Source organism: Gopherus flavomarginatus, chromosome 3, assembly GCF_025201925.1.
Source record: "Gopherus flavomarginatus isolate rGopFla2 chromosome 3, rGopFla2.mat.asm, whole genome shotgun sequence".
NCBI lineage: Eukaryota > Metazoa > Chordata > Testudines > Testudinidae > Gopherus > Gopherus flavomarginatus.
Window position 1 is genome coordinate 38,016,495 of NC_066619.1, and position 25,070 is coordinate 38,041,564.

The 25,070-nt window shown below is 42.5% G+C and overlaps 1 protein-coding gene across 3 annotated transcripts in view; it reads left to right on the forward strand.

The window, feature by feature from the left end:
- The window catches only part of RAB3C (RAB3C, member RAS oncogene family), a 239,913-nt gene that overhangs the window by 204,932 nt on the left and 9,911 nt on the right, over positions 1 to 25,070 (forward strand). For all 3 annotated transcript variants that reach the window (XM_050947159.1, XM_050947158.1, XM_050947160.1), the window contains exon 4: positions 15,461 to 15,585. In XM_050947159.1, coding sequence (XP_050803116.1) covers positions 15,461 to 15,585 — 125 coding nt within the window. The remainder of the gene's footprint in view (positions 1 to 15,460; positions 15,586 to 25,070) is intronic.

A 25,070-nucleotide genomic window follows, 5' to 3' on the forward strand; every position in this document is an offset into this window, starting at 1 on the left:
CTGCATCACTGACCACCAAGTTCAATGAATGAGAACTGCATGAGACAAAAAAAGCTCTAGAGTTTAACTCTCGGATCCCTGTCTGCACTCCTCTGTTCTTTCCTCTCATGTTGGGACCATTATCATAGCCCTGACCTCTCATGTCAGCTATCACAATTCCCGTATCTTCCATCTTTTTAAGAAGCACATTTGTCATACCAGCTCCTGTAGTATCATCAATGTCAATAAATTCTAGAAAATGCTCTCTGATAGCCACTGTTGCAGGGACATTTTCACTGGATTCTGTTGTTATTACAAAACGCACCATTAAAGTCATTTGTTCCATATGGCTGATGTCAGGTGTGCAGTTCAGAATAACAGCGTAATATCTTGTTGACTTCAGATGTGCCACAGTCTTCTCCTTGACTTTTGTTGCCGGTAACTGTATTGATCTCATTTTGAATTGTTTTTCCAAGGTAGTGGTGTGTGTACATTTCTTGAGTGGTGACTCTTCTTAGATCAAGGTTCTCAAACTAAGGGTCGGGACCCCTCAGGGGGTTATCAAGTCATTATATGGGGGGTCGCGAGCTGTCAACCTCCACCTTAAACCCCGCTTGCCTCCAGCATTTATAATGGTGTTAACTATATTAAAAAGTGTGTTTATTAGAGGGGTTGCACTCAGAGGCTTGCAAAGTGAAAGGGGTCACCAGTAAAAAAGTTTGAGACCCACTGTCTTAGATGCTCCTGGAGTACAGCATCAAACTCAGCCATCAGCTCCACAATTTTAAAGAAGTTTCCATTGTTTGGCACATACAGCTGATCTGAAGTGCCATGCAGTGCTAGGTTTTGGGTAGCAAGCATTTTCACAATGGCAATGAGCCTTTTCAGAACATTTTGCCAGTAAAGAGACTCTGATGCAATCTTCTCTTGATGCTGGTTGTCTATGGTGGCCTTTAACCTTAGTCTCATCTCAAGCTCTTTTCACCTATGGAATGCTCTCTGGTGATTTGCTGCCTTCTCATGGCATGCCAGATTTCTAGCCACATTTTTCCAGTCCTTTGTTCCTGTAGAACCCAATGTGGCTGGAACATTAGATTGGAAGAGTTTGCAACAAAAACAGTATGCAGCATTCTGAGTTTTTTAGTACATAAGCCATGCACTCTCCACTTTATCAGCATTGGTGATTTCACACCAGTAATGTGTTGGATGGAAACTTCTGTTTTCATTGTCTTTGGGGAACACGAAGCTTTTTACTTGCTGTGGCCCGTGTATTACAAGCTGTTTCTTGCTCCTCCACCACACTCTTCTCTAATCTACACTTTTCTTCAGGAATGTGCATGGTTACATCCATTTGAGATGGAATATGGATGCTGCAGTAGCTGCCAGGTCACCTGCACTCTGACTAACTGGAAGATCAGGCATCTCCTCACCACTCACATCCTCACTAGGGTCTGGAAGGCTCACCGTGAACATTTGTGTCTATGTATCTCAGGAGAGCTCCTTCCTGCTTAGATAGAAAAGCTTCCTGTGCTTGCTTTCTTTTTCTGAATGTTGCCCCAGAGGGGCGTTTTCTTCTTTCACTCATGACTGCTGTTCTGTGCTCTCAACACTCAATTGAAGGGGACAAATAAGCAGGCTGGTAGCAGGGTCTGAGTGAGGGAAGATACCAGCATCTTAAGGGCCTAACTGGCTCCTACTACTTCAGTTGACTGCCTGTTCTCCTCAAGTGTTTCAGGGAAGCAGCATGAAACAGGAAGCTCCCTGAGAAGCTGGTGTTAATCAGTCCAGGGTCCTAGAGGTGCTAAATAAGAGGCTCCTCCTCCTTTCTCTCCCTGCAGCGCCTGCTGCTTTCTGTTATTCCTCCTCACATTTTCTCCTGCCTGCCTGTTATGTCTCTTGTGCCCTCCTTCCTGCAGCACAGCACTCCACCATCTCTGTGCATTTAGAGCAGAAAGAATGCATATGCACCAGCAGCAGACATAATTTTCTGCACTGTGGGTCCTAGTGCTCCTCCCTCCCATTCCCCAGTCTGGCACCTGAGGCGGCTGCCTCAGTTCGCCTCATGGCAAGACCAGCCCTGCGTGAATGTGCGGAGAAGAAATATCCACAAATAACTAGGGTCAAAATTTCAAACTTCATTTGTGCCTAGAGAAAGTGCACAGTCAAAAAGGGAAATTGTACTTCCAAACAAGTATTGGTGCAAGGAAATGTGACAACTGCATGTTCCATACTACATTTTGGAGTGTTCAAATATAGCACTGAGTCTGGCCTGATAATAGAATAGGCAACCGTGATTTTAAGAGAACAAATCATGATGAACATGTTGACTCGAATTTCAAAATTAGCGTGTAATGGAATGCAACAGATGTAATCTATCTTGATTTTAATAAAACATTTGATGCCATGTCTGTCTCATTAAAATCTTCCCAATAAAATTCAAATTAACTTAGATAAGAGCTTTGTCACACAGACTGTAAACTGACTGGGTCATGAATAAAATGTAACGATAAATAGTACCATATCAAGGGTGGACTAAGATGTCTAGTGGGGTTCTGCAGGAATTAAGGTTAAATATAATTTTAATAACATCTTTGTTAATGAATTGGAAAAGGAGTTACAGAATGTGTTAAATTTGCAAATGAACCTAAATAAGGAGAAATGATGAACAGAAGTGATAGGGAAATAATACAGAAGGAACTGGCAAGATCAAAAATAGTAGAGGAGATAGCAAAATTAGCTTAAACCTGGAAAAATGAAAGCTAAAACGTGGGGAAATATAATCCAAAACACAGATGTACTAGAAGTTGGAGAAACTTGAAAAGCATTCCTGGCAAAACAGGCCTAATGAAAGTAGTGGACAGCAAATGTGAGGTGAATTATATGATACGGCAGCAAAAAGTCAGTGTAAATCCCAAATCCCGGAGAAGCTACATTCCGTTGATTATATGCTCCCTAGAATATTACATTGAGCTCTGAACACCCAGGGCTGGCTCCAGGAGTTTTGCCGCCCCAAGCAGCCAAAAAAAAAAATAAAAAAAAAAAAAGCCGTGATCGTGATCTGTGGCAATTCAGCGGGAGGTCCTTTGCTCTGAGCGGGAGCGAGGGACCCTCCGCCAAATTTCCACCGAACACCTGGACATGCCGCCCCTCTCTGGAGTGGCTTCCCCAAGCACCTGCTTGCTAAGCTGGTGCCTGGAGCCGGCCCTGTGTACACTCCATTGCCAGAAAGTTCTTGGCAATGGGGAAAGTGTACAGAGCCGAACAACAAATAAGAATAAAGCATTTGGATAGACTGACATAATTTATTTAAAAAGATGTAAAACACTAACTCTGTAGGACTTGGCTAAATCACAGTTACAGAGTGGGGGCTCTTATAGGGGAAAATACCTTCATTGCCGGGGGCCCATTAAAGCCCCTCCAAACCCTTAAATCTCTGTGGTACTTCTGTGGGGGGGCTGGAGGTGGAGCCTCTGTCCCCCCTTGCACATGGTGGCGGGACTGTACACTAGGACGAAAAAGGCCAGTGCTAAGGGAGGGGAGGCCATCGGTTGAACAGAGAAAGGGAATCACTGAATCCAATTTTGTGTGACCAAAAGCACATGCATAGCTGGAACTCTGTCCCCTTCTTAGCTCCGTGCACATCCTTGGGCTTTGTGCAAGGCAGAGTGAATTTCATTCTGCAAACACATCTGAAGTAGAGAAGAGGCAAAGTGAAACTAATTTGCAGTTATTGAATAGTTTTAAACAGGTTTTTTATTTCAAAATAACAGACAGTTTGATTAAAATAATGTGTCCCATGATTTTGAGCAGTTTTTAAACTATACATGCACAACTTGTATATGTTTTTTATAACCAGATCATGGCTTTTATATAAATGACTATTACAGACCAGGAGCTGTAATCACAATGCACTACTGATGCTTTATGCTTCACCTTAGTATAATTGCTGGCCCCTCAGAGCAGCAGTGTTATTTTAACTACCAGTGGTTAGTTTAGCAAGTCTTGAATCTCAGACCGGTGTGATATTTAACCTCTTCATGCTCAAAACTCTTTGATTCGAGAATGTGTTCCATACATAGAGAGAGACCATATACTTTCAGAACGACCTTTGTTTTATATTGAGAGGGTAACACAGCATGAAAGAACAAAAGTAAGGTCTTCCTGAGAGAGCCCACAACGAGTGTATGTATTTGTGTATATCTTCTGTATCTGCTATGGACAGTAGTATATTCCTTATATATTTAAAGGTGTACACTGAAAACAGATACAACAACTGCTTAGGTAAATACAACAAGGCTCCATTTGACATTACTTTCCTACTGTGTTTTTCAGTTGTGTTGTTCAGACTTCCAAAGACAGTTTCTGCAATCAATGTAAACTGATGATTAACAGGATCATTTATGTTGGGGCATATGGAGAATTAAACAACAGGGAAAGTCAAAAGATGTGCAAGAACAAACTGTATTTTAGTTTCAATGTTTTCCATGAATATTATTTTAATCATAAACACTTCTATTCCCTCTCCTTCCAGACCCTAATCTTTGATGATTGTGCATGCTGTGCATGTGTAGTAGTAGCTTTGAAGGATCATAATTTAACAGCAAGTTTCTCAGTAGGATGAAGATTAAAATGTACAGCCTTTTGGTCTTCTAGTGAGTTGCTAAATCATTTTGCATGGTAAGACACAGCTCACAGCCTTGTGCTTGACATAAAAACTCTCCATTAACATGTATTGTTACTATGCCCCACTGTGAAAAATGTGTTAAATTAGTTGGACTACACATAAGTAATCCTTATGGATTATGGCCGCTGCTTTACCTTGTTCCAAGATAGAATTTTGTGTTTCTTCTTTGAGTCAGATAAATATTTATAACTTTAATTGGTAGATTTTTATCACTTTATAAAATGTATATATGAAGCAGATTGGACATCTCTTACCCATTGATATTGAGCAAATTACTCATTGTTTTCCCCAAAATGTCTATGTAAGCAGTTAAAGTCCATCAACCAATAAGGCTGAAAGAAAAGAAATGATGGTAATAATGCAAAACAGAAAAGGAATGAAATGCTGTTGACTTTGGCAGATAATTTACTAACTATTATTAATTATATTATCATCTTAGTTGATTCGCACCTGCAGTCAAGGCTCACATAACCCTGAGGGATCACAGAGTTTTATATTATAGTTCATACGTACCATCCTCTATATTATAGAGAAGCAGCCTACAGAGTCCAGAGAAATGAAGCTCAGCTGTAGTCCCATGCCTCTACATTAGTCTTGTTTAAGTGCCAGCTGTAGAGTGCTGACCACACAAGATGAAGAACACAGTCATGTCCTTATCCGGATGGTCTTCCAGTCTAAACAAACGGACATCACAAAATCAGACACAAAATGTACAGTGGGGCATAAAAATGGAGCATAGGCGTTTTTCTAATGTAAGACACGGTGACAGCATTTTGAGTGATAAGTCTTAGTAGCAGCGGTGCACAACAGGACTCTTGCTAGTGCTGTATTGAATAGGGAAAGTGTTTCACGTGTAGGTCACAGCAGGGAAGAAGGCAGGAAGCACAAGAGTGTTCCAAGTATACAGCAGATGAGAGCATCAGCAGTATGATCCATTTTATGCAAATTAGGTGTGGCAGCAAGCTGCTGAATAGTTGGTCCTAATTCCAACAATAAAACATACATATTAATTGTTTTTTCAGCATAATCGTCTTTAGCCCACATTTCACATTTTCGGTAGCATATATCAGCCACCCTGTGAGTTAGCACTTGAGTATCACAAGCGATTCCTCGTCTGAATATTGCAGATTTTCAGTGCATTTATTCAAAAACTTATTATACAGGCATGGTGCCTGAAGCTGAATTGTAAATCCTTAACAAAATTGCTTGTATGATATTAGATTAGAATAAAATTTAATAGAAAACAGTATTCATTGTGGGAAAGAAATCGTCCATAAAAGCAGTGACATATAATTTTCTGGAGGAAAACAATGCCTTATGTGGGAGTTAAAATTGAAAAACATATTGTGTCACTAACTTTGAGGGGAAATGCCTTAACATAATATAGTTGTTTTTAAAATTGAAAGATTTGAAATTCCCAGGTAAGGTTGTTCTTAAAAAAAAAATCAGACATTTGAATACAAGGAAATTCACTGTTAACATCACCTGAACAGTTACAGGCTACACTTCCATTCCCCTTTCCATCCTGCACAACTGTGAAATATAGAAACTGTTGCTGCTTTTTGACCCACATGGCTAGTAAGGGTTCGGGGACCTGAGGATCTTCTGGCTGAAAGTAGAAATTGATGGTGTCTGGTATTTTTCTTGATGCAGTCTTGTTTATTTACAAGGGATGTACAAAGTCCTGCTTCCCTGAATGCAGCAGGAATCAAGAACAAAAGGAGACATTTCTTAACTTACAGTGCCAAGCCTCTTTAGCCAACAGACCCAAAAGCTCACTCTCTCACTTTTTCCAGGATCACAATGTGCTTGGCTTTTTTGCTTTTTGCCTCCGCTTCTCTCACTATTCTGTCTGTTCTCAGTTTCTGTGAGATCTGCCTTTCCCCACCCTCCTCAACAATACTCAGAAAAAAAATGTTCTACCTTCACAGTCCACACCTCCTCAGTGGGCTCTGTTAGGCCTTATTTTGCAGTTTGTGGGGTAAGTGATGCAAGATATTGGGAAGCTTCTAAAAACATAAAATAATCTATCTCATAAAACCCCTTCACTGAATGGCCTTTGACTTTCTAGTAAGATTCATACAACCCTATGTGAAGATTTGAGAGAGATGGGTTTAGTTTTGGTGAAGTTCAAGTCTGGAAAGCCGTTATTGCAGAATCCTTAAGACCAGGTCTGGGACATGAACGTTTTGCTTCTCAGATCCCATTGTGGGCTACAGGCAAAAGTTGGGAACATGAGAGAAAATAATCCATGAAAGAAGAAGGAAAAGAGAAGCTGGGAGGAATGGAGAAGGGGCTTTAAAGATGTGTAGAGGATGGCCAGGAGGTGGAGGAGAAATGGGTTAAAAGAGATTCCAGGGAAGGCAAAGAGAAACTGGGAGGCTGATGATGGGGAAGAAAGAAGCCCAGGAAAGGGCTGAGAGACAGAGAAATATGGAGGCCAGAGAAAAGGGGAAGAACAAGAGAATGTGATGGGTTGAACCCACCATCCAGGATGACACCTGATGTGCTGGGGTCCCACTGGTTCCATCTGTTTCACCAGCCTAGGTTTCCTCACCCTGTCCTAGCTGTGCCAGGCCCTCAATCCTTCTCCAGCACACAGGTAGGGATACACCCAGCTGCACATGGACACAGAAACACCTTGATCAGCTCTGTGTGGGAGGGTTCACTCAGCACTCACATGCACTCCTTCTTTGGGGAGTAAACCCAAATTAATATTGTCTTGCACTGTATAGAAAGATCTGCACAGCACAAGCTCATAAAAATTTGCCCTCTCCCTCAATGTGGAGAGAGAAATGCACAGCTTTTTGCCCACCCCCAGATATGAAATGCACAAACTAGGTTTTGAAACGAACGAGAAATAAGTTTATTAACTATAAAGGGTAATTTTTAAGTGATTATAAGGGATAGCAAACAGAACAAAGCAGATTACTGAGCAAATAAAACAAAACACGCAAACTAAGCTTAATACACTAAAAAAACAGGTTACAAAATGTAATTTCTCACCCTAAATGTTGTTTTAGGCAAGTTGCAGGGTTGCTGTAGCTTCGAGTTCCAGTTATTTCTCTTTACAGACCGGACCCTTGTCTCAGACTGGACTCAACCCTGACTTTCCCTTCAGGTGTTTTTAGCAATCTTCCTTCCTGGGCAGGCAATGGAGGAGAGTCTAGATTGCCTTGCTTCCCAGCCTTAAATAGAATTTAAAAAAGGCGGGAAGCCTTGTTTCCAGTGGAAAAGTACCAGCAGTGTCCAAGGTGGTATTTTGTACCAGGTGACATTATCACATGACCTTGTAGTGTCAGGGCAACCATGAAACAAGGTTAATTTCCAAGGTCCACTGGAAGGAACTCTTGGGAAGATGGGGGATCCACATCTTCGAAGACTCATTGTCTTTTCTGAATGGCCCATTAAGGCTGATTGCTTACTCTCTGGTGGGTGTTTCCCAAGCACATACCCACACAGTTGTAATTGTTACGTAGACAATATTCCTAACTTCAGATACAGAAATGATACATGCATACTAATTGGATAAACACATTCAGTAAATCATAACTAAGGCTACAATTTAGTCACGGGTATTTTTAGTAAAAGTCATGGACTGATAATGGGCAGTAAACAAACATTCACGGCCCATGACCTGTCCATGATTTATACCTGTGTTTAAATGGGGAGGGAGTGCTGGTGGAGGGCGCATCGGGGGGCATGTTGTTGGGAGAGGGGGGCACCTTGGGGCCAGCTGCTCCAGCTGCAGGGTGCCACAGGCTACTGCTGCTCCAGCCCGGGGCCATGGACGCACCAGCCAGCCGGGAGCCACTGCCTGAGTCTGGGGCCACTCCAGAGCCAGCTGCTTGGGCATTCCTGGGATCAACCACACTGGCCCCTGCAGAAGTCACGAAGGTTGTATAAAGTCATGGAATCCATGACAGACCCAGAGCTCTAATCATAACCTTTTCAATGATACTTCACATGACCCATCTTGCATAAAACATATCTTAGTTATGCCATATTCATATCATAACAATATTTCTATGAAGAATATGGGGTGTAGCATCACAAAGAGGTCAGACTGAAGAGGCTGCAGCACAAGAAGCAGCTCTGTGCTCAGTAGCAGGACTTACTGGGAGACCTGCAGGAACTTAGGCAGGGAGCTCTTTGGGTTTTGTGAAGCCTGAATATGACCACAAGTGGCTGGGCATGCCCTGGAGGACGCTGGGTGGAAAGGGTATTTACATGTTTAATAGATTAGAAGAATTGGCAAGAGGAGGAACGAAATTCCCCCATATCCAAGGTGCCACACAGGACTATGTACTTACAACCCATTGAAATGTCTATTCTCCCTGTGTTGTGTTAATTGCACACCAAAATCTTTCACATTAGCTGACATTACTGGGCTGGCATATAGCATATACACATATCATATTGGAATAATCAGAGAGCCATTAATATACTGGTGTGAAAACAGATGTCATTTAAGATATGAGCTTTTTACTTTAATGTTTAGCTCTTCTTTTTTTCTGAAGGCACTAAACTCTTTCTGAATTGAGAGGTTAGAAGCTAGGGTCACATTTCCTATCGTGTTGTTATCAAAACAAAATAAATGCATTCGATCAGGAGGTTAACTTACTGCTACCAGCTGAAAGGATTATAAATATCTTTTTATTCTTGTTATCTCAGGACTGGAATGTCGCTTGTGGTGTTCATTTATGAATTTGCTGCCACAGAGGCTTATGGCAGATTTTCCTGATAAAGTTTCCTTTCAGTCTTGTTCACTGGTAAAAATAAAATAGTTTGACTTACAGTAGACCCATTTTCTACTGGAGTAGGGCATAGCTGTGATTTTCTGTGCAACGCTCATTTTCTCTTAACTAGTCTGCTAGCAGCAAATGAACCAGAACTTCATTAATGCCACACCTGTCACACAGCTTCTGCATGTTCAATTTATCTGCCCCCCAGGGAAGGTAAAAAATGTAGCCTGTAGTTGGAAGATGCACACAGCAGGACCGTGCACAAGGAAGATAAAGTCTGTCAGTAGGAGGTATTGAGTCATTGATATTCTTCAGCGTCCGTCAGTGTGGGTTTATTTCATAACTAAAGTTCATTTTACACTACATTTGCCCGTTAATTCAGACAGAATTGAGTTTGTGGAATGCTGTTTGACCAGCCTGGTCAATATTATGCATCAAGGCCTGTTGCTGGAAAAATCAGTTTATCAACAACAGAATGTTTGGTATATCCCATTTCTACTACTCTCCCCACTTCTCAGTGGCTCCCATTTCCTTCCCACTGTGTGGTGCTGAAGAAAAAGCATTTTTTTAAATTGTTTTAGTTCTTGGCACTCCTCAGCTTCCTCCTGTCCATGCTGGTCCACTGTCCCACCGTGGGGACTTACTCTGCTGTCTGTAACACACTAATATTTCCTCCTCCAAGATAGAGTAGAATTGAGCTGGACAGAGTAGATTCACTCAGCCTAGTTGAATGGGACAGATGGACATCTCAGCACTAAAATCAGCAATCATTAAACTAACAGTTGTTTCGCGGTGGCAAGCGCTGGGAGGGATGTGGGAGAAGTGGAGCTGGAGCACGCTCAGGGGAGGAGGTGGAGCGGAGGTGAGCTGGGGCGGGCAGGGAGCTGCCAGTTGGTGCAGAGCACCCACCAATTTTTCCCCATGGGCACACACACACCTCTAGAATGGAATCGACATGAGCAAGCACCTGAAGAAAAATACAAAAAACAATGCATGGATTACAGATGTCTATAGAAGGGGTTTGTCATTGTTGACAGATGTATTCTTCTTCGGGTGCTTGCTCATGTCGATTCCATTTTAGGGGTGTGTGTGCCCATGTGCACAGTCGTCAGAGATTTTTGCCTTAGCGGTATTCATAGAGTCGGCTGTAGTGCCCTCTTGAGAGCCTCCCTCATGAGTTGGTATATTATGTGCTGCCAACCCTATCCCATAGGCGCTGACTCCGTGGGTGCTCCAGGGCTCGAGCATCCATGGGAAAAAATTGATGGGTGCTCTGCACCAACTGGTAGCTCCCTTACCCGCCCCAGCTCACCTCCGCTCCACCTCCTCCCCTGAGCATGCTCCAGCTCCACTTCTCTCACATCCCTCCCAGTGCTTGCCGCCACGAAACAGCTGATTTGCGGTGCCAAGTGCTGTGAGGGAGGGGAGAAGGAGAGGAGGGGGAATGTCGCGCACTAAGGGAAGAGGTGGACTGGGGCAAGGATTTGGGGAAGGGTCCTATAGGAGCAGGAAGGGGGTGGAGTTGGGGTGGGGACTTTGGAGAAGGGATTGTGATGGGGGCGGGATGGGGTGAAAGTGAGGGGGAGCAGGGCCGAGTACCCACCGGTGCCTTGAAAAATTGGTGCCTGTGCCCTCTCAGTTCCTTCTTATTGCCTGTAACAGTTGGTCAGAGCGCCTTGTCTTGCATCACAAGAGCATTAGCAGTTCTTCACAGCCCATTGTCTGTCTTCTTTGTAAACAGTTTGTAGGTTCTTAGTTAGCCATTAAGTTAAGTGTTAAGTTAGTTGGTAGTTAGAGTCCTAGAGCAGGGCATGCCCCATTCACCCAGCTTCAAACCATGATTGTCATGCAGCAGGCTGATGCCTATTAGTGACCCCCATGACAGTTGTTTGAAGTGCTTGGGGGAGTCCCATAGAAAGGACAGGTGCAGAATCTGTAAGAACTTTCTTCCTACAACCCAAAAGGAGCAGGATATCTGCTTGAGGGCCCTCCTCATGGAGGCTGCTCTTCTTCCTGCATCGGAGCCCTCCCACTCAGATCCCACACCGAGCACCTCGGCATTGGTGTGGAGTGCACAGCCGGCACCGGGCTGTGCCCAGCACCATTCCCCCCTCACTGGTGCCTAAGAAGCATCAGAGGGAATGCTAAATACAGGCATTCTAGCAACTGTTTCAAATGTAGGGTAGTTGAGAATGCACGGTGCTGGTATCCCGTGGTGTTCTGACTCTGTAATGGTATGTTCATAAAAGACACATTAATTCCCCCTTTGAAAGCTGTGTCTTCATAAGAGATGAGGTGACAGAAAATAACTCTGTCTAGGCAATGCTGTGATATTATTCCCTGCTTCTGTAAGTGGTCCTGTAAGGAAACATATAAAAACATGCCACACTCCACTAATCTAAAGAACCTGCTTGTTATTTTGAGAGATAAGAGTTAAATTTCATTATTTTACAGCAGAAATAGGTAGGATTTGAGCCTTTGAGCAAAACTGTGTTTGTGCATGCATGCACGTGAGCCTTTCTGGACTATTTTTAAATAATTGTTTATAGTTTTATTGTACACAAAATAGAATTTAAATGCTGTTTTCCTGAAGAGGCAGCTGCCTGCTACAGTATAGCTTCCACACAAATGACTGACACCACCAAACTGAATGAAAAAAAAAAAAAGACTATAGTATTGACAGTGTTCTAAAGTAATAGTCCAAAACACTACAGTAACATTAGGGTGAATTGTAATGCTTAGAGGCATTACTGCAGAATACTATAGAAGAGAAGATAGTGTTGCTTTAGTCAGCATTTCACCAACACTCTTGTCTTGCAAGCAGCTGAATGGTATAGACTTGAGTTGATCACTGGAAAGACTAGATCATTGAACTGCTGCATTAATGTGTGTCTGTGGTGCCCATACATTAAAAAAAACTAAAGCATTTTGCAGATTGCGTGCCTACAATGCAACTAGCATATGAAAGATTTGCAAGGTAAATTACTATTGCCAAACAGTAGGTCAGTCAGACTGGACAACAATTGCTGTATTCAGTTCGCTGCAAATATCAGCTTTGCCTTTTCATGTCTTCAGTTTTCCTGAGGCTAAAGTTCTTTTCAAGGACAAAACTACATAGTTTGGGTCTGTCAGAAGGCTCTGCCATTTGAAAAGTCATATATGCAAGGAAGGGGAAAAATTGTGTTTTAATAGATCTTTGTGTTGGTTTTTGTGGTGATTTGTAGATGAAAAGATCTATAAAAGCCATTAGTTGAAATGTATGTCAGAGGAAAACATAATGGTAGTGGCCCTATTAAATTCTTTTGAATCCATTCTCCTATTGATGTGACAGTGTAGTGGGGTGGGTTGGAGGGGAAATTTGCACTGAATACTCCCACGGACAGTCATTTTCACTTCTGCACTACAAAGTCATCTCTGAACAGAAGCGGACCATGTAAGACAAGTGAGAACTTCGGGTCAAATTTTCTTTCTCTGACCCTGTACTGTCATTAGTAAGGACAAGATCTCTTAACTTTTAGCTGAAACTAAAAGAAACTCTCTACAACTTCCAAAATGACATCTAGACCAGTCAGATTATCAAAGACTATTAGACTTTTTTTAGTGGGAAGAGCTTTGATTGTATGCACAGGTTCTCACGTACTAGGAGGCACAATAACACGCTTTTTAATAAAGGGTGTTCCTAATTCTTATGTTCAAAGATACCCAAACCAGTATGTGTGGTGCATACACGTGTAAACCAAACAAACGGTTTTACAGTGAAAACATTTTTATTTAGGATTTCAGCCTTGCATATAAATGCATGACTAATTTACTCATTAACTTGAACTATTTATTTTACTCTCACTACATTTTATTTTTAAAAATATCTTCCATTTTCTACTGAAATAAGCAATGGGCTTGAACTCATGACTGATCACAAATAGGAGTCACTAATGGGTTGATAATGTATGAGGTTTGAGTTACTGCCATCTGCAAGTTTATCACGGCGACCACTGTAGCTCTGGTGAAAACTATTAACTGTATTCTGATTAACCACAAATTCCATAAGAACTCAGCAAGGTTCCAGAAATACATTTCTGCCAAAACTAATTTATGGTGTCCTATTTTCTAAGCAATAGTATCTTTAAGTATAATATAAAATTCTGACCTCTCTAGACTGCTTTAGTTATAGGACCTGATGATTAAGACTATGATTTTGTCACGGAGGCGGCGGGGGTACCCCGGAGCTCCAGGGTGCCGTGGGTAGCAGGGGTTCCCAGAGCTCCAAGCCACTGCAGGACCCCACAGCTCCAAACTGCAGGCACCAGGGGACCTTGGAGCTCCGAGCCCCATGGATGGTGGGGTCCCCAATCTCCGAGCCAGGGCTTTGCAGCTGCCCAGCTGCCACAGGAGGTGTGAGGACCGCACAGCTCCCCATTTTCTCACACATATTTTTAGTAAATGTCACGGACAGGTCATGGGCTTCCGTGAATTTTTGTTCATTGCATGTGACCTGTCCATGACTTTTATTAAAAATATATCCATGACAACATCTTAGCCTTACTGATGATACACTACATGAAATAGCCATTTGAGAACTTGATTCCAAAAATGTGCAGTAGAATTCCCATTTTAACATAGGAAAAAACCTGGCAGACCCATGAGAATAGTGTGTAAACCAATATTTCAGACAACATGTCATCATTAAATACTTAAATGCCAAATATGTAAGTCTAGATCTTCAACCCCACTTCATCTGCCTTTTGCTTACTGTGGTGGACAAAGTCGCCCTAAAGCCAGCCTAATCAGCCCCTTGAAAATTCCCATACAGTGCAAATCCTTAGGTGGTGTAGTAGAGCTCCAGTAGCAAATTCTATGCCACTCACCCTATGGCCTCGGTGCAGGTGATGTGTCATTGGGAGAGCAGTGAGCGGCTGAGCCCCTCCATGCACCAGTGATATTCAGCTTCTGGAATGAATGTTTGAGGGCTGTGTGTTGTAAGCTACAGCAGGCTGCTCTGACTTGTGCTGGGTGTCTGGACATAGGTAGATTGGCCACAGGATCTAGGGGGTTACAAAGGTGGCCTATAGTCATTTTTGCACATGTCCATCCTCTGGTCTTGCACTGAGTACAACCATAGTCTCTCTACCATGGTATCTGGGTAAAGTATAACATGGTAGGTTTTGTGTATACCTGTGGACTTCCAGATATATGCATAGAGTAGCTATGTGATGGGAAAGTGTCACTATTGGGTGTACAACCAGCGCTTTCCAGTTTCAAAAGTAACTGAGCAAGAGCATTATGATGCCATTTAACCTTCTCTTATGCCTAACCAGGGCCTCTCTGTACAATGGAACCAAATTCTGCAGCAGCAGCTACTTAATTCTGTGGATTTATCATAAATAAAGTTTAAAAAAAGAAACAGAACCATGATAAGACTGGTTTGCTGCTGCCTAAAGTCAGGAAGCAAGATTGTGATATAGTCTCAAAAATTATCTAAGACTATATCGTGGTGGCACAGATGTCTAAAAACAAAAGGGAGATTTGAACCCTGTTAGAACAAAGGGCTCCAGAGCAATGTGCTGGGAAGGAATAACAGGAGGAAGCCAGAATGCCTGTGAACTTTTGCTGTTAATTTTTTATCCTAATTTTGAAAGGTGGAAGACAATATATGAATAAACTGTTCATTTTTTTTGCTAAAAACATTCTGGTTCAGTTGGAAGGGCTTTTGTTCCAGTGTGAAGATACATCCTTTTTATGCTGGGAGAGAGGGAGGGAGGGAGGGGAGTAGCAGGGCAGCTACTTTTCAGTAATAAAAGGAAGAAAGGCAGCTGGCAGAAGAAACCCTGAAAGGGTTCTGTCTTCTGACCAGGGGGATTGTAGACTATACTAATATTGCTCCTATGTTTTGCATCACACAACCCTATGCTTATTTGAGAGCCAGGACTGCATAGAACCATTTTAGTCCAGATGTCAGTTTTGTCCTCATTTGCCGTGTTACGATTGTTTGAATTTGATTTTGGGGACAGTTTTATTTGCTTTGACTCTTTATTTCTCTCTCTCTCTTTTTAAGGTCAACTCAAATCAAAACATATTCGTGGGATAATGCCCAGGTTATTTTGGTCGGTAATAAATGTGACATGGAGGACGAGCGGGTAATCTCCACTGAGAGAGGCAAACATTTAGCAGAGCAACTTGGTAAGAAGCGAAATGATAAGCGAGTTTTGTGATTGCTTGTAACATTGCATTGAGTACTGTCACTAACTGCGGCAACAAAGTTCATCCATCTGCAAGTATAAAGACATATATCAATAGCAAATGATATGCAGCACCTGCCTTCTAATTTTGCTGGCTGACGTGAACTATTTGTGTTGGAATCATTAGAACTGTAATGTCATTAGAATGGGGTACACAGCTAATGCTGCAGCCAGTGGTGGGTTTATTCAGAGCTGTGACATGAGACTGCTTCCCATACAGTTTCCTGAAGGAGCCCTCGCGTTAGCTTAGACTAGAGACTTGTTTGGTATTGCACCATAGTCAGTTCTTTATTCCATCCCTTAGGTTGAGAGTATGGTAAGAGTTACTAAATACAGAAAACGATAACAGATTATTACACCAACACACACGCACACACACTCAAACTAGGAAACAAAGTAAAGTACATAGAAAACTAAGAGCAGAATCAGTTATGAGAAAACGGTGAGTGGTAAGAATAACACAGTAAAATTATCTTCTCCAGCCTGAATTAACTATGAGGAATTCTAAGCTTCTGAAGCTCCTACTCTAGGCTGGAGGTCTGCCTTTTAGTTCCTTGCTAAAATGTCAGCACAGCAATTGGAGACCACAGTCCATGCTGCTCACATGCATATCCCTTTGAAATCGATGTTCTTCCACTAACCACCTAAATATACTTGCCCAAAATAACACTATAAGGGGCTTGCAGGCCACTTACAGTAATTCCTCTGGGTTCCGGGTGTCTGAGTTGGTAATTTTCTTGTCCCTCTCATTAGAGCCCTGCTAATATTATTTGTTTCATACAGTCCTATGACCCGCTTTTCGAAAATCCCACATACATTGTTTAGTAAAAGTGAAACACTCACTGCGTATATGTACAAAAGAGAATAGTTTAACCAGTTAAAAGAAACACATCAAATCTTTAGCCAAAACATCAACTGAAACTTTTTTTCCAAATTCAGAAAGCTTGGATTATTATTTACAACATAGAGAGAGATGTCCAGAAAGGCATTCAACTCCCATTGAAATCAGTGGAGTTAATCTACATGTACACTGGTGTAAATGAGGCAGGATCTATGAGCCAGATTGTGATTTCTAGGTGGTAGTCTTAACCATGGGGATAATTATTATACAGCTTTGAGCATCTCTGTCCTTTGTTCTGCCGAACAGTGGAAGTACTTTCATACCACAAGATAAGCTATCTTTTTGGTATTTTGACTGAGCCAGAATCAGGAAATATCAGAATCTCACAAGAACCTGGTATTGTTAAGATTTCCTACCCAATTTAGCAGACTCCACAGTTCCCAATATTTTGGATAAGCATCCAGATGGTCAGGGGATTACCAAACTCCAACCCCTAGCCCTTTGGAGAATCACCGGTCACTTCTATAAAGAGATACATTTTTGCCATTCATTAAAACTCACTGTGGCAGGACACTTTTTGGTTCCTAGTGAACACGTGATAAACTTCAGCTCACCTTCTTCCTTTCCTTGCACAAGTGCTTAGGGGAAAGGCTAAGAGCAGCTAGCTGGGAAGCAGAGGCAGAGAGTCTTTCATACCCTTGATCATAGGTCTGGGTCAAATCCCAAGCTGGGGAATCTGTTCACTTTTATGTTTATATTACCTTATTTTAGATTCTTGTCATAACCACTTTCCCTTTTGAAAAGCATCATCTTGGCTGCAATACTGTTTGCCCTACTGAGACATTCCATCCAATTGCACCCACCTTCCTTGTGCCACATCTAGCTGAAGAGAGACATATCCAAAACTGCCATGCAAACAAGGACCATAAACCAAGCCTTAAAATCTAGCAGAAAGGAGCTGTTGCCATCTGGCAGAATAGACTATGCCCCAACAATTGCCCCCAAGTGCTTAGAACTGATTTTTTTTAACTCCTCTGTTTTCAATAACACAAGTAGTTGCCATAGCGACTACTTTGGCACATTACTTTTCCTTACAGAAACACGCCCTCATCAACATGACCTATTATTCCCTCTGTGCACACTCATAATCCCCATTCATATTAATGGGAGCTAGGAAACTGTATTGAATGGAGCAGAGAGCCCTAAACTGATGTATCAAATACACATGTATTTTTCCTAAATTTTAAAGCGGAATGAACAGTGTTTAAAAAGGTACAATTTACGATCTAGTTTTATTTTTTTAAGTCTCACGGTTGACAGGACTGTCAATGAGGCCAAGAGTTCAGCAAGATTTGAAGAGGGATTAGTGTGTTATATAGATATCAAGAATGTCCAGTTATAATAGTTAATACTAATAAAAAGAGTATTTGGTGGGGGAGGGGAGATAAAACCTCATGTTTCAGGTTTTACTCCAATCTTTAACTGTTGGGGATTAGGATTAGACCTTCATGGGGGACAGATTATCCTATATTTGTCTACTAAGGGATTTCATGCATCTTTCTCTAAAGCCTCTGGTGCTAGCCACTTGTACTGGTATAGATGGACCTTGGGTCTGATTCAGTGCAGCAATTCCTATATTTTTATGATTCAGTCCACACACACACAGGCCAGAGTCACTTCTGCTGCTGAGGGCATGTCTACACAGCAGTTAGGAGGTGTAATTCCTATCTAGGATAGATATACACGTGCTAGCTCTGCTTGAGCTAGTGCTTAAAAATAGTAGTGAGCCCAGGGTGGTCCAGACTAGCAGCCCATCTACATACTCAGGGGGTCACATGAGATTGTACTTCAGTGGCCAACCTGAGCCACTACAATCAAGCTGATTTTTTTTAGATGCTAGCATGTGTACGTCCATCCCAGCTGGGAATTACACCGCTCAGTTGCTGTGTAGATGTTCCCTATGCTCTACTCAGAGCTCCCATCAGCTTTATGGCTGGTAAAAAAAACTTCATAGATTTGTAAGTTGCCTGTTGTTCATATGAGGCCAAGTGCTGCTCCTGCATGCATCTGGAGTAGAGCTATGTGGAAATGTAAGTTCCACTTTGCGGAGGATTTCAAATTTTGAAATTTGTTCCTGTGAGCAACGTTACCCCAAAATTACCACAAAGGAAAATTCCAGAAAAAAAATTAGATTTGCTGTACTCCAAACATTTTCTTTCAACAAAATTAACTTTCCATTTCTATTTTCTCTTCTTAACGGTATTTTTTTAATTTAAACTTCAAAAATTCAAAATGAAAAAAAAATTTGAAAGGAAAAGTCAAAACATTTTGTTCCAAAAATATGGAAGAAGAGGTTTTGACACTGTTGGAATTTTCCTCCTCCTCCTCTCCCCCTGCCCCAAGCTACCGTTAGCACCCTTTTTTTCTTTGAAACAAAATGTTGGCAAAATCAAAATGATTTTGCAACATGTTTTAGTTTTGATGGAACTGCATTTTCGAATGGAAAATGATTCCATCAGAAGTTTTCCAACCATCTCTGTCCTTGGGAAACAGTCAACAGGGATGTATGTGATGCAGAATTTGTCCCATTTTCTTTACACAGTCTCTTCTTTTTCTTATTTAGCTGTTATTTCAGCTTGTTTAACACACATTAATCTAACATAACTTAATTTTTTTATCGTGCTGAGATTAAAGGAAATTGGTTATGCAACCACAGCTTGCTCGTTGCAGAACATAACCTGGCAAAGAAAATATATAAATGTGGCAAATCCGCTAGTAGAGGGAGCCAATTAATGTCATGTTAATATTGGTGTGGTGAAAATAGCTATTGAATTCAAACAAGTTAGTTCATATAAAACTCTGCGTACAGGAAAAATACTAAACATCAATTTATTGTCAGCTTTTTTCAGCAGAAAGAAATGTTACTTACAGAAAAGAGCTGTTAAGCATAATATATTGTATATGGAATATCCGGGCTTTAAAAATGTATTCATATTAATCTAAGTTCTACATCATTGCTGAATGAAAAATCTCATTTAAACCCTAAACCTGACAACACTTTTTCACACCCTTAAAACATTCTGGGACATGTAAAACGTTTTGGAAAATTTTGAAAATTGCACATGCCCCATTGTCTATGCAAAAATGTATGTATATTCAAACACCTAAATTGCTGCCACAGTTGCTGTGACCATACTTGTCATGTGTGTCTCATTTCAAGGGCCAGCTCCCATTTTACACAGGATTGGTGTCCCTTCACTTACACTGTTTAAAACTGTTTACATCAGAAGTCAAGACTCATGAGCTAAGAGTTATTTACACCAAGAGAATCACACAGCATTTTAAGTTTCCTGCATGAATTTTTGGTTTAGTTGCTGTTTCCCTCATTTGTGGTCTTTGTGATATACTATATCCAACCGGTTGAGAGTTGTGACATTACTATGCACATAAGCTAAGTAACTGCATATGCAAATGGCCAGTTAAACACATTTATGGCCATTACTGTCAGATTGGCAGCACTGGAGAGCACAGGAGAGTGTTTAGTCATAGCACACACTGGGCATTGGCAGCTTGATTAAAAAGCTCCAAAGCACCTGTCTACGTGATGCTTTTCTGGGGGAAAGACTTGCCAGACTGACATTACTTTTATGGACTCAGAGACCTGTATTATATGAAAGTCATTTGATGAAAAGCAGAACCAGGGGCTTTGGTTGCTGAATGTCTCTGGTAAGCAGAGGACACGTTTGTTCAGGCCTAGTCGTGAGGCATTCTTTAAATGGATTTAAACTTCCAAAGATCGCCCAAAGCCACAACCAAAATCAGTGCAACCAGAATATCTCTGGAAAGCATCTGTGCTGGGAGGGAAGAGAAGGAGGGGTTCACTAGATCCTTTCTGATAGCTGCACCCCAACCCTGTGCATACTGGTATAACCAGGCATTCCCCTTTTATTTTATTTTTTTGAAAAATTGGCCACAATAAGGGAGGGATTAGCATTAACATTATGTGGAGCCCCACACCCAGCTAGATTGAATGAATGCTCCCAGAGCCACTCAGGAATCACACAGGGAAAGGCACCAGCCAGATCTCCTCAGCTCCCAACCTTGTACCTCAGGGATATACTGTCTTGCACTGCTCAAGGTGAGCAGTGCAAATTTATGAATTGATTCACTACTTCATCAATGGAAAGTCGGTATACACCAGCCTTTGTAAACCTGGGCAGTTTTGCCACAGACTTCAGACAAACTCACTGGTGAAGATAAAAGGTAAAAGAAGTTTATTGGCTACAAAAGATAGATTTTAAGTGATTATAAATGACAGGCAAAAAGTCAGAGTTGGTTACCAAAAGAAATAAAATATAAGAATGCAGTCTAAACTCTCAACCCTATTAGACTGGGAAACATCTAGATTAAGCAGTTTTCTCACCCCACGGTATTTTGCAATTCTTAGTATGCAGGTTTCACTCTTGAAACCTGGACCAATCCCCTCTGTTGGAGTCTTTAGACTTCTGAGTGGTTTTTTTGCTTGCAGCATAGGTGGGGAAAGGAGAAAGGCCAAGAATGGGGCCCCTGTGTTCAGTTTTAAACCCACAGACCCATGTGCTTGGAGAATATAAATCCAGGCATGTCTGGTGGGCATTGCTGAGTTCCTAGGCAAGGTTGAGCAATTCCCCTAGTGTGGCCTTATGCAGATGCATTGCATTGTATCTCCTCTGCTGCACAATGGCTGTTAATGGTTGTTTGACACCTGACCAGGTGGTGGTTACTTTCCTTGACATTGTCTCCGGAGAGCTAATAGCTGGGTGCTTTCCAAACCCACAGCATATTTTAGTAACATCCATACAACACAGTTCTCATAGCTTATATGCATTAACGATGCACATATTTCGATAGAACAGTGACTTACAACAGATCATAACCTTTCCCCGGATACCGCACACAGCATGCTTTATATGCAATATCACAATTATGTATAAATGAGGAATATGGTGGTTACAGGACATTCCCCCAAGGTGTGCGCTGTCACAGAAATTAATTGGGTTGTGCATGAACTCTGTTGCTTGCCTCTTTTAATGATTTTTAAGTGTTAATGTCATGCCTGTGCAAGGAGCCATATTGCCAGCACTGGAGAGCGCTGCAGTACTCTTTAGTCACACCGTTTAGTCACAACACACACCGGGCATTGCCAACATGATTAAAAAGCTTCAAAGCACCTTAAACTTAAACTTCCAAAGATCGCCCAAAGCCACAACCAAAATCAGTGCAACCAGAATATCTCTGGAAAGCATCTGTGCTGGGAGCGCAGAGCAGGGGGGTTCACTAGATCCTTTCAGATAGCTGCACTCCAACCCTGTGCATGCTCGTATAACCCCTTTAACGTTTTTGAAAAACTGGCCACCATAAGGGAAGGATTAGCATTAGCCTTAACCTACATTACAATGGCTGCCATGTGAAGAATCCTACTTACAGCACAGCTGTTCCCTGACTCAGTGTCAGTGCAGTCTAATGTATAGGGGATCTAATGGTATTTTAAGTCTTGTCCCTAAATGTATCTAAACCCTTGGACCTGTCCCAGTCTTTAGCATGGTTCAGCGAGTGTAGGCCCCATGTGCACAACAGAACAGAAGCACGTTGTAATCAGCTCCTTGACCCTGTTGTAGGATAGATGACCCATTGAAGGGGGATGATAATCACCCCACCACTTTGAATGATTCTGTCCCCCGGGCTCTAAAGCTTTGCCTGTTGTGCACTGCTTCATAAGAGAGCAAGCCTCTCACAGACCCACCTCTCCAATCCCCTGCTACTCCTCACAATATTTTATTCTGCAGACCCCCAAAAAAGAGCTGTGACAGACCACTGGCTTGTCTTCACTAGAACATTAGCTTGGGATCAAACACAACCATGAGAAGCCATTTTAGTAAAACACCATATAGCCCCTTTCTATAATCTCTTTGCTTGCCATTTCCTCCTCCCTCTTCCTGCCTTCTCTTTGGTAAACATGTTAATGAGCATCCTAACAAGTCTCTGCAAAAGGCATAAGGTATAAGGGGGATAAGGGAGAGAAGGCAGCTGCTCAGGTTGTTTATATGTCTCAGGGCCAGCATTTGCCTGGCTTTACAATTGTGGTAAATCTATGCTTGCCTGTACTCACACAATGTACTCACAACTCCCGAGTCCCACATTTTTTAATGAGGATTCCAGCTGTCATACCTACTTTTAAATATAGTGAAAAATAAACATGGCTGCTGATTGGAACCAGCAGGGCAGAGAGAGCTAGTCACCAGATCCTAACCCTCTGAAAGTTACAGGGAAGCTAAAGGGGAAAAGGGCCAGTACATCTGGACTTTGGGTCCCCAAGGCTGCAAGGCCCGAGGTCCAGTGTGTGACTTTTCCTTCTGACAGCCCCACCTCCAAAAGTGCTGTGTCATATCAGCTCAGAGGTGGCGAGTTATATCCTTTTCCCTCCCTCCTCCTATAGGATTGTGTCCAGAGCTGGTTGATGCATTTGTGGAGAGTGGTAAGGAAAGAGTGCATCAGGGTGTCCTCTTAAACAGGAAGAGGGGAGAACCTGAAGCTTGCCCTAGCCAGGGTATAATAAAGTGAGAAGAGAGCTCAGTTCTGCTAGCACGTCTAGTAGTTACCATGCCAGAGTTCTGTCAGTACCAGCGATGGCTCCAGGCACCAGCGCTTCAAGTGCATGCCTGGGGTGGCAAGCCGCAGAGGGGGCCCTGCTGGTCCCCGCGAGGGCGGCAGTCAGGCTGCCTTCGGCAGCATTCCTGTGGGAGGTCCGCCAGTCCCATGGATTCGGTGGCGGGTACACCAAAGCCACGAGACCAGGGACCTCCCACAGGCACACCACCGAAGGCAGCCTGCCTGCTGTGTTTGGGGCGGCAAAAAAGCTAGAGCCGCCCCTGGTCAGTACGACGCAGCTCATATTACATAGCACACAGCCCTGGATCCTCAGTAACAAACATCACACTAGCATGCCCACCTGATGGGAACAACATGGGTGTGGCACATTGTTGCAGCTACAGGTTTGGCAGCCTTGAAGGGGAACAGGGAGAGTCACCAAGAGGTGTAAGAGGGGCAGCAAAGGGAAAGGAGATGGAGAGAAATGGAGGAGAGGGACAGAAAGAGAAGGAGCATCCTGATGCATCATCCAAACACAACATTCTCACCCAGGCAACACTTTTGACATTACAGGTTTCTCAGTTGTATCAGCTTCTGTTCCATTCAGCTTCCTCCACCCTGTTTGCTCTCAGGCTTTGTCATGTCGTGCGCCACTCTGCATTGTCTCTTCCACTTCTGCTACACAGAACATCACAGGTGGTGGGAACAGGGTGTTCCATGAGCCTCTGCTGTCTTTATGATCACAAGGGAGCTTCCCCATCGCAGACACCTGCTCATACAGAAAAATCTTTTCTCTGTGTTAACAAGCAGCAATGGAAAGACACCGAACCAAGGATCAAAGCAGATAGATCTGATGTTCAGAAGTGCAGTGTCTCTGGGCCCACCTAATGAAATATTTCAAGCATGAATCAGCAGGGGAGGAGAGGTCTGTGACACAGATGTCTGCAAAATATTTGTAGTGAAATGAAAAACAAACGGGACTGAGGAGTTTGCACTTCTTGAAACTTTTCGTTAAGGGACCTCCCCACACACTTTTCTAGCAAAAATTGGCCAATTTCTGAATATAAGTGAGCTAATTTTTTATATAAAGATGGCATCTGCCTTAAAAATTATGTGAAAATTCACATTTTCAGTGGAAACAAGGCAGCCATTTTGTCTTTGATAGCGTTATTGCTGAGTGCAACAGAGTATAATTTGGTTCAATTGCTCTGTTCTCTCATCCCCAGCTCTGATGCATTCTGCCCCCTTTTGTCTCCCCTTCGCTCTGTATCACTCTCTTCCCTCCCACTGCTGCTCCTCTGGTTCAAGGTATTTTATCCACCCACATCATTGCCTCATTTACAGGCTACAGCTTATACCCTTCTTTTTAGCTTGCCCTATTATTTTCCTCCCTAATTGTCCTGTCCTACCTCTGACCCACCCAATCACCCTCTTCTTTTCTCTGAACCCCACTCCAACCCCAACTTTCCAGGTGCTTTCAGCTTCATTCTCCCAGATTGTGTCTTTTCTCAACCTTTCATGTTCCAGTCCTTTTTCCTCTCCTCCTTCTCCTCTTGCTTCTTCACCTCACATCAACTTCCCTCCCTTTCATCAGCCCGCCTTGTTCTGCTGCCTGAAGTACATGGATGTAGAGAAAGAAGCAGCTAACAAAAGAACGCTTTTGTGGTGTGCTAAGCAGAGAATGAGGCACCCCTCTGACTAGTACTCAGCTTTCAGCTTTGCCTGTTTGCTTCATGGGAAAAGGAGCAGAAAGGTGGATTGGGAGCAACACAAGCAGTGCTACTACACTACCCAAGGGATCAAGGGAGGTGGCAGAGCTGGTTTGTAGTGGTATGCTACTCTTCTATACCACTGCAGTCTTATTTACACCAATGTAATGTCTAATTGCAGTGTAGACACCAGGGGTGAAAGTAACTTAAAGGACTTACTGGTACTCTGGAGTCCTTAGGAGGGGGAGG